This window comes from Melozone crissalis, unplaced genomic scaffold (genome assembly GCF_028551555.1).
Source record: "Melozone crissalis strain CALT ecotype California unplaced genomic scaffold, PUWL_Pcris_2 ptg000042l_1, whole genome shotgun sequence".
NCBI classification, from domain to species: Eukaryota; Metazoa; Chordata; class Aves; order Passeriformes; family Passerellidae; genus Melozone; species Melozone crissalis.
In genome coordinates this window covers 44,703,609-44,716,700 of record NW_026535820.1, presented here as the reverse complement: position 1 = coordinate 44,716,700, position 13,092 = coordinate 44,703,609, and the positions used below count along the sequence as shown (strand labels likewise).

The 13,092-nt window shown below is 39.9% G+C and overlaps 1 protein-coding gene across 1 annotated transcript in view; it reads right to left on the bottom strand.

Annotated features, from left to right (window-relative positions):
- Positions 1-5,893: 5,893 nt before the first annotated feature.
- Positions 5,894-13,092, bottom strand: part of TRIO (trio Rho guanine nucleotide exchange factor) — a 244,065-nt gene continuing 236,866 nt past the window's right edge. Inside the window, exons 53-57 of the mRNA XM_054285315.1 lie at positions 11,348-11,469; positions 9,709-9,787; positions 8,886-9,086; positions 8,313-8,451; positions 5,894-6,772 (exon numbers count right to left, since the gene is read on the bottom strand). Of these exons, the coding sequence (XP_054141290.1) occupies positions 6,230-6,772; positions 8,313-8,451; positions 8,886-9,086; positions 9,709-9,787; positions 11,348-11,469 (1,084 nt within the window). The 3' untranslated portion in view covers positions 5,894-6,229. The remainder of the gene's footprint in view (positions 6,773-8,312; positions 8,452-8,885; positions 9,087-9,708; positions 9,788-11,347; positions 11,470-13,092) is intronic.

Sequence of the window (13,092 nt, the reverse complement as noted above, 5' to 3'; positions counted from 1 at the left end):
TTTGGAAAAAGTCAGGGGAGCTAGGCTGGCTATCTGAGTAGTAAAAAGAAAGCTGGCAGTGGTCAGCTTCTATTTGTTTAATATAAGAGATTTCTACACTCAGTTCCATCAGAACAACTGCTCCCCAAGGCAACTGTAATACCTCAGCTTTGTCTAGGAAATAAAGTGGCTCAACTATTCATGGGGGATGTGCTGAAGGGGTAATTCAAGACTTAAACAAATGGTCATGGACTCTAAATGAACCATTGAAGCTCAACTTGGCAACGTGATCTCATGATTTATTATTCTACAAAGTATCAACTCAAAAGAAGTCAAACACTTGGAATTTTTAGAAAAGGAATGGAGAACAAAATGCCATTTTCCAGCTGTCTAAGTTAAGATGCACCTGTATCATAAATATTGTACGAGGTTTGCCTTCTCCCATCACAGAAAATATACAACTTGGAACTAGGGAAGGTTCAGAAAAGGGCAATTAAAATGAGAAACAGCTTCCCAGAGGAGCAAACAGACTGGTACTATTCAGCTTGGTAAACAGATGACCAAATGAAAAATAAGTAGCAGACATAAAAGCAAAGGTAGGACACAAATTTGGGGGGATGCCAGTGGGTTCTTGGCACAATATACAGCTCAACTTCATAACCTGTTGCTACACAAAGTTGTGGCTACCACTGGTTTACTGCTATTCCAAACCAACAATTATGTGTTAAGTAAATCTCAATGGACTTTTCTTCCATGAGATACAAAGTCATGATTTTGTAGGAAGACCATTGAGTATGATAGACGAGGATACACTGGGGTGGAAATGGACAGAATGTCTTTTGGGAGCTGAAAATTCAGCCTGCAGAGATTGAAGTGTTGTTCTGGTGTTAAGATTTAATCCCTTCTATAGCTATGTGTCCTCTTTGGATAGAAGATATTTTCCTTCAGAAAATGTGAACCTTGAGAACCAATATATAACCACAAGCACAATGATGGAAACTGAAGCTTCAGCAGCAGCAACAGATGCAGTCTCAAGTAGTTCATCTTCACATTTCCTTGAGCAACAAAGACAAAAAGTCCCACCAGCAGTCAAGAAAATGCATATATTAAGATTAAAATTAACTTTAAAAGGAGCATTCAGATTATTGCTCATGAGAATTAGACGATGAAAGGATCTTTCCAGTACAGAGCTCAAAGAATCTCTGTATTAAAGCTCAAATGTATCTCTAGCCTGTTTCATCATTTTAACCTACGACCAGTGAAGAAAACTGGAAACTGGAAGCTTGTGCTCTCCTCTCATACTAGGGTTGGTTGATAACGGCTTTGTCTTTTAAAGGAAGGCACAGATTGGCAAGTGGGGATTAATGATCAGCAGGCGTGGTTGGTGCTGGTTCTCCTGACATTATTTGAGGGGAGAGCAGACTGCTCTACTCAACATCCCAAACTGCCCCTCCAGACCCATTCCCCCAGAATTCTGGATAGGGCCAAGGGCAGTGACTTAGAGGAGATGAGAAGCGTTCCTGTTTTGAGGACAACATAATGAGGGAAGTATATTCTCCTGCTCCTGCACTTCAGGCTCCTAGTCCCTGTGGCAGGTCAGTGAAATGGGAGATGCCATTCCTGTGCTGATGCTCAGTGTTATGGTGTGGCACTGAGGACAACTGAGTGCAGCTACCTGGCACCTGAGGGCACCACCAGGCATGTGAAACAGGGTTGGGTATCTACTTGCCAGGAAGGAGAGAGAACACAGAGATCATCGTGCCCCTGCATTATAATGCACAATGAAAGAGCCTTTTGTCTTTTGCCAGCATGAGGTGGTACGAATGTACAAAAAACACTGGAAGCAGAAATTCTACAGATGGAAAACCTGTCTGTTGCTCTCCAATACAACCTTCATCAAGATTTAATTTTAGTAAAGGAAGAAATTCAGAAGTTGTTTGTCTGAGGGACAGAGCAGTGGTTCTGACAAAAGCACCACAATACCTGGAGCTCGTCTAAACAAACACAGAAACTTGGTCTTTGGTTCTTCATACCTCCCCATGCACCTGAATGCCTATAGCAGAGACATTAGTAACACCTCCACACTGACTCTATTCATGCATGGAAAAGGTATATAAAGTTTAACTCATTTTCTGGACTGGAGCTGACATGGTAACACTCCCAACACTAATCCCTAGCACATGGGTACACTGCTGTAGCAGCAAAGGTTGCCTGAACAAATACTTCACCAAATACCAACTACTCTGAGATTTCACTACCCATAGCTGGCAGTCCAGTATATTCCTGTCTTGATTTCTCTTAATATCTTTGGGAACCATGGAGCTTAACCTCAAGTCAGATGTCCTTGGTAACAATTTCTTACTCACCAGCCCCCTTTGAAATGGGGTGTAGGCACTGACACCCTCTGTGGTGTGGTTTTAAAGCTTCCTGGCAGTGTCATGCAGTGTGTTACGTGCAAGGGACATCCCATTATGTTTTCAAGAAGCCAGATGTTTTTGCTGTATCATTCTGGAGGATTTCTGTTGCACTCCAGCCTGACGATACTTTTGGATTTGGAGTAAGAGGAAATCTTACTTACTTATTTTTTCTTACTTATTTTTTCTTACTATCTTACTTATTTTTCCTTCTATTCATCAACACATAAACAGTGCCATCTGAGAATGACAACAGGAGCATAGGCAGGTATGTGATAGGCCTCTGCCCATTTGGAAGACAATGTAGGTTGCTTCCCTGATCACGGAAGTATCTAGTCAGGCTTTATGCTTAGCAGCTGCACAATGGCCTTCAAGTTAATCAGAGTTCATTACATGCAAGAATGGGGCTCCCAAACTCAACTTTACAAGTACTATCTCATGCACTGACTTTAAAGTCTGGCAAGCCCTTCTCTTCCTAAACTATCAGTAAGAAGTGATTGGGGTACATTATCAAGTAAAAACACTGAAGAGTCTTCTCTTCAATCCCCTTGGCTATTTCCCCCCCTTTCAGCTGTGACATTGACTGCCATTCCCTATGCTCTACAATATTCCCACATCAGGGCCTCACTCACACCAGCTGCTCTGCCCCATGTTTTTGGTCTCCACTCTCTATCAGCCTGCAGTGCTGCTCTGTGGTGTGCAGGACAGTCAGCAACAACTGCACCCAAACAAATCCACGTGGCATTGGCAGCCTCAACTGCACAATCTGGCAAAACAGAAGGACCTTGTATTATCTCTTCAAAGCATTTCAATTGATTAACAAGTAGAAGATCTGAAGTTCAAGATAATCGTTCAAGCTTTGTGCAGCAGGAAGCTCTTGCACCAAACTGCAGGTTTTTGTGCAAAACTCCACTCTGTTGAAATGTGTTGGCTGTCCCAAGTAAGGGGCTGGTGGAGAAGTCCAGAAAGAGCACACTCCTGTTTGCATGTGAGCCAAAGAATCCATCTCTGCTACTTGAAACACCCACAAGTGCATTATGTGTCTGTAAAGCACTTGGGTAACTTACCCCTAACTTAGTACATCTTCAGGCAAGAACCATTCCACAAAGCCATCTACTTCCCTGTGATGGAAAAAGCTTCCAGTGGCTCATCCTTGTGAACAGGCCCTTCCTGAATATCCTCTGTCTTTCCATACATAAAACATCTCTCTCAATTGTCTCTCCCAATAAGTAATAAAGGGACTGTTTTATCACCTGACAGGGAATAATGGAAAAGAGCAGGGAAAAAAATAATTCTGCATACAATGCAGCAACAAACATAAACACTCTGTATTCTTCCCTGACCTTTCACTTAATTTTGAATTGTAAACAGTTACTGATAGCAGAAAAGGAAGATAAATATACAAAATAAGAAAGTTTTCTGCTTTATGAGTATAGTTGCAAATCCCAAAATCTTAATGCTTGAAAGTAACTTTTCTTCATAATGAATCTGAAATGCCTAAAAGTTGTGGGAAATCTGTTCTTCTGAAATACTGAAATACAATCCTGTGGTCTTTAACTGGGAACATCTGGTAGAACACTCTACTGGTCAAAATTTACTAGCTAATAAAGACCAGAATACATTTCCACAGTTAGGGAGTTACGCATGTTTTATATAAAAGCATTCATGAAACTACAAAGCAGTCAACACTTAAAGCAAAGGCAAATATTATTTTGTAAGGCATGAAGGAAAGATACATCATTGCAATTTAAAATGGTTTTTATGGCAATAAAGTAACATACTTTTTTAAAATACAGAGCCAAATTAAAATATAGCCAAACCTAAACTGTCAAACTTCTTAAAGCAAGAGATCAGACAATTATGTCAAATATGTTTAATTTTTTTCAAAATAACTGATGGCAAAATAAAATATTTACATCATGTCATACTGTGTAAACATGTAACATCACTGTACAAAGAAATATACATGCAAAATAAAGCAAAAAATTTAACTAAAACAATAAAGGAAAATAATACACAAACAATGATATGAGGTTGGTAGGAATACACATCCAGTTTCGAAGTCAGTTGTTTTCTTTTAAAAAGTTTCTGTACAACTTTACAAAAAAACCCAAAGAACCAAAAAAAAGAGAAAAAAAAAGAAAAAAAAAAGAATAAATAGGATACAGTGGAAGCCACAAAGCTCAAAACCTCAAAACTAACCCAAGCTAGGTTATGGCTTAACACCCATATATCTAACTCTTGTGGGATGTCAGCTTGGTTTCCTTAAACATGGCATTTCACACAAACATAGATGACAACACACCCACATGAACTCAGTGATGCACAGAAAACCATCTCTGTCTTTTTAAATATCTCACACTAATATTACTTCAACCTTAAAAACAGCTACTAAGACAATTACATTACATGTCCAATTCTCCTCATCTGACTGCTACTTGCCGAATGTATTCTTCACCAAAGATCACAAGATTAATTTGTTCATTTCACAGAAAGAAGTAAAAAAACAGATTTGAAAATTCTAAAAAGTAGTGAAGTGTTGAGACTGATTTGGGGAAAGTCAAACTTTGGCATTTTAAATATAATAATAATAATAATTTTAAAAAGTGTCACTCCACTTCTTAACCAGTTTGACATTTGGGATACTAATCTCTCTCTCTCTCTCTCTCTTCATTTTTTTTCTTTTTAACAATCCTTAAAACTGACTAGTCTTGACTAAATTCCATGCTAATCCTCATCTTAAACTAATAATGACAGTGTGGTACAACACACCCGCCCATGCCCCCCCAGAACCCCCAATCACACAAACAAAACCATAAAGCTCGCCGTACTAAGTATGTGCTTTTTCTATATATTTATTACAGTTACAACAGAGGTCCTCATAAATAGTTGCATAAAATGTTAAAGCCACAACATTGCACATGATATGAAAGAAAACAAAATCCCAAATGAGTGCATTTACAGTATTTCATCCTGCTGTATACTGCTTGACAATTGGGTCAGCAAGCTGGGCACCAACCCAAAGTTCTTTTCTGGGGGGACAGTGACTACTGCCCCAAACTGAAGACCCGCACAGTGGTATACCACCATTTAGGAAGGAGGGGGGAAAAAAGGATGAGAGGAGAGGGAAAAAAATTACAGACCGAAGGCAGGTAACAGTCTATATACAAGTAAGGCCTACATTTTATCAGAGCAAAACGATTCATTCTATTTGTATGCAAAATCTTTTGAGGTTGGATGCACTTAAAAGCAGAGTCTGATCTCAGTGCACTGCTACGTGAGATACATACAGGCGAGGCAACTGGAAAGCTCTAGGACCAAGTGAAAACCAGATGTTATAAATGGAGGCCGTACCAATGGGCAGCCATTTTGGTGAGTCTTCTCCAGGCATGATCTGATTTCTGTTTAACACCAGTGCTTTAAACATAGGCATTTCTTCCATGAATAAATCTTGAAAACGGTAGCTAAGTTCACTTGCAAAATTCAACTCTTGTTCATTAAAAAAACTATTTTTTTTTTGCAGAAACCTGAATAAAATACTGTTGCTGTATCGCTTGTGACTGCTTTTTGCAGAGTACAGTGCTATTGTCCTCCACCCCCGTGAAGTCTGCATCTCCAGTCCCCCACGCCGCCCCGCGCGGGTCCCTGTGGAATGCATTTGCACACGAACATTCACTAGCAGCTGGTTGGCTTGGGGTTTGCTTTCCTCAAAATTCAAGTCAACAGCTGATTGGCAGGAGGAGTCTATCTCCAGTCTGATTGATTGGCAGGAGGAGTCCATCTCCAGTCTGATTGATTGGCAGGTGAAAGAGAATGAGAGAGAACTTCAAGCAAGGTCAAACTCTTGGCAAGAGCCTGCTCTGTAAGAAGTTTTTAATGCTACGGATGGGTCGAACATCATTCTGGTGTTTTCGCCGCTCAATGAATGAAGTCAGTCTGGATATATCAATGCTCTCAGCACTTTTGCCATTCCCCAGCTGCAGCCATTGCTCCTGGAGGGCCAGTGCAGCCGAGGGACGCTTAGCTGGGTCATCCTGAAGTAGGAAGCATACAAAATCTTTGGCCTTCTGGCTAACTCCTTTGAAGTAGTCATCTGGGAAACTAAAGTCTAAGCGGCAAATATTCAGGCAAGTTTCCTCTACGCTTTCATCCAGGAAAGGAGAGACGCCACTAAGAAGGACATAAGTGAGCACTCCAATGCTCCAAACATCTGAAGTGAGTGAAACAGGATTTCCAAGAATAATTTCAGGAGCTGCAAACTCTGGGTTTCCAAGTAACTGGTGGATATAATACGTGGTATTGAGCTGGACTGCATCTCCAAAGTCAGCCAGTTTTATTGTTGGCTTAGTGGAACTCTGGTCCACCAAAATATTTTCAGGCTAGAAAACATAAAAGCAAAAGTTAAAATGTCTTTTTTCAAGTCAGTCTAACACACATTTAATGCTCCAACTTAACTGCTTCCCAGCAAGTGTGGTCAGCCCTAGAACACAGACAGCTGCACTCTGTAAGGATCACTGCAGAAGGCCAGCTCTGCAAAGCCCTGAGGCAGTCTTAACAAGACTTCCCCTGACCAACCAGCAGGTGGGTTCTTGCCTATTGCAACACACAATGCATCTGCTTTAGCTGTTGTAGCTGCTGGCACTACATTTTTTGCAGGAAATATAGCTCTGCCAGTTAATACTTCAGTTATTCATGACAGCAGCTTTGCAAAGCTTCACAGGAACTGTGTTTCAAAACTTAAGCTTAAGGAACAACAATTACGAATAGAGGGTGAATAAAGCAACTGTTCCATTTGTTTTACATCGGAGACAACAAAACCCTTGCATTTAAAGACTGGAAGAGTGTAAATATTTGCATGATGCTTTCAACAGAATCCAGCTTTATTTGGAAACTCTTTCATGTAAGGCAGCTGTACAGATGGAAGATAAGCCCTGTTAGGAGACTATGGCAGTAGAAGATCCTGTTGGATGCATATGACTTCAAGAGAACTGCCCCATTACTGGTGAGCTGAAAGTGGACTTATTTCTACAGTTTTATTTCTAAAGCTACTGCTGCTGTAGCTGTAATCTCTGCAAAGTAAGAGCAACTTACCTACAACTAGTTTTTAATTAGTTCATCTGTATGTGAGACCAGAAAAAGTGCTGGTGAACTCTCTATAGCACACTAGAAAAAATTTAATGGTATGAAGACCCAAACTGGTTCTGCTTGGAAACAGAAGTACATGGAGGGAAGAGACTCAGGCTTTTTGCTTTTTCTCACCATGACCTCATCTGGTTAAACAGACCCTGCTTACAAAGATGACTTGTCAATGCTAAAATTATTATTCATATAGAGGTGAAAAAAAAAGTGTAAGGAGTAAGTTTTTAATTAATATTAATGTTGAGACCTTCTCACACAGTTTTTTTAGCTACAATGCATTAAACCCTTGTGGCTCAAGTAACACACAAAGGGAAGAACAAAGGCCCAAAGAAGCACCATTCATTTAGGTATTACAGCCCTCAAAGTGCAAAGATGAGAAATATTTTTTGCAGCAAAAGAAGAAAAGCAGTCTCTTTCACAATAAACTCGATGCTTCTTGAGAAAGAAATGGATTTCTGGTGTAAGTTTATCAGAAATTAAATAAATACATGAATAAATAAATAACCAAGCAAAATTTCCTGTTAGCAATTGTTTCCAGCACAAAGGGCCACAACGGGCAAGCGAGCTATAAGGAGAAAGGGAATATAGGGAATTGAGAGTTTCTGCTTTGCTGCCTGAGTGACCTAGAGCATTTAGGAATGGAGCCCCAAGCCATTGGGAGTCCTTTATGACTCTGAAAGCATTTCACAGTTCTCTCTTCCCAGATGCAAGTTTTCTAGAAGAGGGATATTTTTATGCCCAGAATGATGCATGCTGCCCAGAATCCCATTAGCACCTCACCTTTAGGTCCAAATGTGCTATTCTGCAGTTATGAAGATACTGCACAGCTTCCAGAATCTCTCCCAGGTAGAGTCTGATCTTCCCTTCTGTGAGGTTTCCCCATCGCACGACATAGTCCAGAAGGCGACCCTGGTCAGCCCTGTTGGAATTACAAGGGTTGTATTTTGGATTAATCCATGCTTCAGAACTGAGAAAACCTCAAGAGGCTACAGATTACAGCAGTAACTGTAGCCTGCAGAGCTTACAACACAGTGGATTGGGGTATGAAGAGGAGATATATCTAGCTACCAGATCACAACATTCCTAATTCACTTTTGTGGCCATTTGATACAAAAATACTGTTGAACCTTCAGACTAAGATAATCATCCATATGTATATTTAATATCTCTATTTGCTCCCTTCTGAGTATTAAACTCAACATTTTAGTAACAGCATTAGACAACTGCATTATTTTACTTAGGTACTTTCAAACTGCTACAAAATTTTAGAGCACCTTATTCATTAACCACCATAAATGCCCCAAAAAGTCAGCTGTAAAGTTGCATTTTACAGATAATTTAGAGTGCACACACATTTCTAACACTAGTATGTAGTTGGTGGAGGTCTCAAAGGTATCGAGAAGGCCAATGAGCTGGGGATGCTGGAGATTCTGCATGACTCCAAGTTCATGGGTAACCTGGTCTCGCTTCATCAACTTCTTATTCACAAACTTAGTGGCTACTGCTCGCTTGGTTCCCTTCTGGTCACACTTCTTAACGACAGAAAATCTGCCCCTGGAACATAACAATGAAAGGAAAGAGTTAACCAAGAGATGCAATAAGGGCGTACTTTCACTTGAAAGATATACTCCAAGAGATCTAATTTTAATTTCTAATAAGTTACCCTTACAGTGAAAGTTCTGGGCATGAGAATTTTCAGTGCATGCACCTAATACAAATTGTGAATGTAGAAACTTGACAGATATCTGTCATATCACACTTGCAGACAACCTGTCAGAGTAATAACCAGCTTTCAAAGGTCATTATAAAGTTGGCAAACTGTATATTCTACATGAGTTATTTTGCCCCTTTTCAGACTCCTTCTGTCTTTAGTTTTCATTCCCTAAATAAGGAGGTTGAAGAGAACTTCACTACAGAAGCAGTGTCAGTCACTGTAAGGGATGCTTAAAAAAAACAAATCTCTTCATCTACAATACCACTTCAGCCTATTTGCATTCTGTTTCTGCAGTGCCATCTAGTGCTGGTAAAAGTCTTGCTTCCTCACTTCTACTAAACTCCACAAAATTCTGGCCTTTTAGGCTCATACATTAAGTATTTATCAAGGTGAATTTAATTTTTGAAAGAGAAGTCAGTATTTTGACACAGACAGCTTTGAAGATCAGCATACAGAACACACCTGCCAAGCTCAGCCACTTCACTATAGTGGGAATCAAAGTTGTCTTTCCAGATTACCATGATCCCATCACTTCCAGGACCTAAAAAACAAACAAAAAAGAGAAGGACAGGATGTCCAAGATTTAATACACTCAGATCCCTTGGCTGATGAGGAGAATCACCCCATCTTATTAATCCCCGTATGACACACAGGGTGGCAGCAGGACAAACTGGATTATACACCAGGGCAGCCCAGCCAATGCAGTAGAACCAATTCTATAGTGGAAACAATTCAGGTTACAGTGGGAACTGTCTGTACAGGAATGAGTAACCTTAGCAAGCTGAGGGAAACAGTGAAAAGACATCTTACATTATACCTCATAATCCATAATACACCTGTCACTGGAAAAACAAGTGGCCAGGCTGTGTGCAGCTACCTTAGAGAACAACTCTTATTTTTCAGGAAATGCTAGTATAAAGACCAAAATTTCCCTTCCAGCTTCTTTTATATATTGCAACACACTGATCAAAGGGCTTAGCTGCTGTCTGTCTTGGGTCAGTGAGCAAGAAGTGCCTGAAACAATCATCACCTCAATATGTTGTCAGTAAGGCAATTACTGTGGCCACCAACAGGGAGAGCTCAAAGTGGCACCACTGAACATAAACACCCAAAAATTTCAGATAAGATTTGGAGGGTTTAAAATTCCAAGAAAGCAGCAAAGATCTTTGAAAAAAGGGGAAGAAAGACTGTATTTTGAAGAGGTTTGGGACAAATCCCTGTATCAGCTGAGAAACTTCATGTCTTGGGGTTTTTTTATGTGAGTCAGTTTGAGACAGAGCCATTCTGCTAAAATCTATTAACTAATTCTCACCATTGGAAAAATATATGGGCCTCACAATAGACTAAAGGACCCAGATGGCATCAATTGTTATGAGCTGTCTTGTAAGAAAATTTTTGATCCTGCTGTCTGTATTTTCCCTGTTTCTAAAATGGAGAATTATGAAAGCTTAGGACAAGAATAAGTGAATGTATGAACACACCCTAAAATTTATCCCTATGTCATCAAACACATCAAGTAAAAATCTTTTTTGCCCTTTGCTGTCTGCCCCCAAAACACAGGCATTTTTTTATCTTTGCATGTTTCCTTTTTATTTCTCACAAACATTCAGGTCACCTTGCTTCAGGTACTGAAATAGTTCAACTGTATATCAGTGATGCAAAGACAAGAACTAGTTGTATGTTCTTGTAAAAATTGTGGCTTAACAGTTCAAGCAAAGGAGAAAAATAAATTACAAAGTAATGCTACTCTTTTCTTATCTGCACACTCAAGAAATTATGCTAGCATGGCAGCATTCACTGAGACTAAACTAAGAATGCTGATAATAAAATATGATTTTATCTGTGTGTTTGAACTAGTATGGGCAAAGTGAATACACGTTGACAGTACTGTGGAATGTGTGCATGAACCTCTAATCTGCTACATCCTAAAACTGCAGCTCTTCCCGCTGAAACAGGCACTAAATGAGAGATAAAAAGGCTTGTTATCAATACTCCTTGAACAAAGGGGTGCCCAGGAGCTGAGCTTTTCTTGTTACTGTTCTATGGGTACCAGGCACTTTGACTGTACCTAGGCTTTAGAAGAAGGCGGAGCCAGGCCTACCTAAAACTCGTAGACTGGCGGAGGAAGAAACCGAACCCATGTCGTTTGCAGCTATGCACGTGTAGATACCATCGTCTTCCGCAGTGACGCCTACGATTTTCAGCGACGCCTCTCCCAGGTCACTGCAAACACAACGGCAGCTGTTAACCTTGCAGTAACTGCACAGACCTTAAGCTGTGAAAATCAGACAAAGTTAGGCTGATATTCTTTATACTTCTTATTCTCCAGCTCTTATCCCTCCTTGGATGAACGTAGTAAAACCCATATCAGAAGCGTCCACCAGAACCTGAGCACTTTGTGATTATCCAGAATCTTGGGAAGTCCTACAAATCACTAGAAAAACATCCCGACTGACACCTGTCTCACCATGTCTCAGCCTCTACTGCTGGAAAAATCAAGTGCTTCTCCTGTTTCTTCCTGTTTCCTTTACCTACTTCAAGTTTTCAGAAGCCATATCAAGACAAATATCCATCCTTGTTCTTTCTGAAAGCTTCGTTTCCATCCGTGACTCCCAGGAGGTGTCAGCTGATCAGCCGTTTCTGCTTTCAGAAAGCCTTGTAAGAGCTGGCATGCCCTTCAACCTAAAAGGCACACTTCACCACAACTCTGGAGATCTCAGAATCTGGGAGAATAAGGATGGAAGGAAACTAGAAAGGACTTAAGTTTACTCTCTGCTCCAGGGCAGCGACAGCATTAAGCTAGGTAATACCAGAGCAGAAAGACTCTGCAGGCTCTTCCTTAGTCTTTCTCACTGGTCAACCACCCCTTTTTTGTTTGATGCTTTTTCTGTAAAAGTCTGCTTAAATTTTCCTCTGCAATAAATTGACTATCTGCCATGGACATGAACAACAGATAGTTTAATTTGCAAGTCTCTTAAAAATGTGAATACTTGGCAAGTCCTCCCTACACTTTGCACCTCTAGCTCAAACCAATACTGTGTTGTTTTTTCACAATAATGCAAAATTTTCAAGATCTTTTATCAGACTTTCCTTTGAGTTCATCTCAGCTGCTACAAGTCATTTTACTGACTGACCCAAAACCTATTTGCAATGGTCTTCACCACACAATTTCAGGGGAAAAAAAAAAGGTAAATTTTAGGAACACAGGAAGATGACACCCTTCTCCAACTGAAAGAACATTTCAGGATTATTTCTAGAAATCTGTCAGTCACAGCCAAGATTATTCACTGGATATAATTCTGTAATGAGCAACAGTGAATTAAACCTAGCAAATTTAACTCTTACACATCTCAAAACAGACCTGGATGCAGTAGTAAAGCTGCCACATTGCCTTTGTCTTCCCATTAAAAACAAACAAAAAACCCAATGAAAAGAAAAAGCAGGAGCAGCAGGAAGTAAAGAACAGTATAACATGCCATCAACTTCTCACAAAAGAGTCCTTCATTCTGAATTAAGAGTATAATTCATAATTATGCCATTTCTTCACACTGAAGTTACTCATTAAACTATATTTTCTGTATGTAAAAGATGCTTTTTCAGAAAAAAAAATTGTTTTTTGATCTGCAGCTTCCTATTCCAAAATAACAAGTTCTCCTGAAAAATTTATCCTGGTGTTTGATTTACCAGTTATTCTCTTATGTTCTGACATAGCAAAGCTTAAAGAGAAGTGTTAATATCCATGCTTCAACAATGAAGAGTGATGTTGTCACATCAATAGGAAGCAGAGGCTTCTTTGCAAAACACAGTAGTGTGATCTGAAAGTCACTAATGGAAATAAGGGCCTGG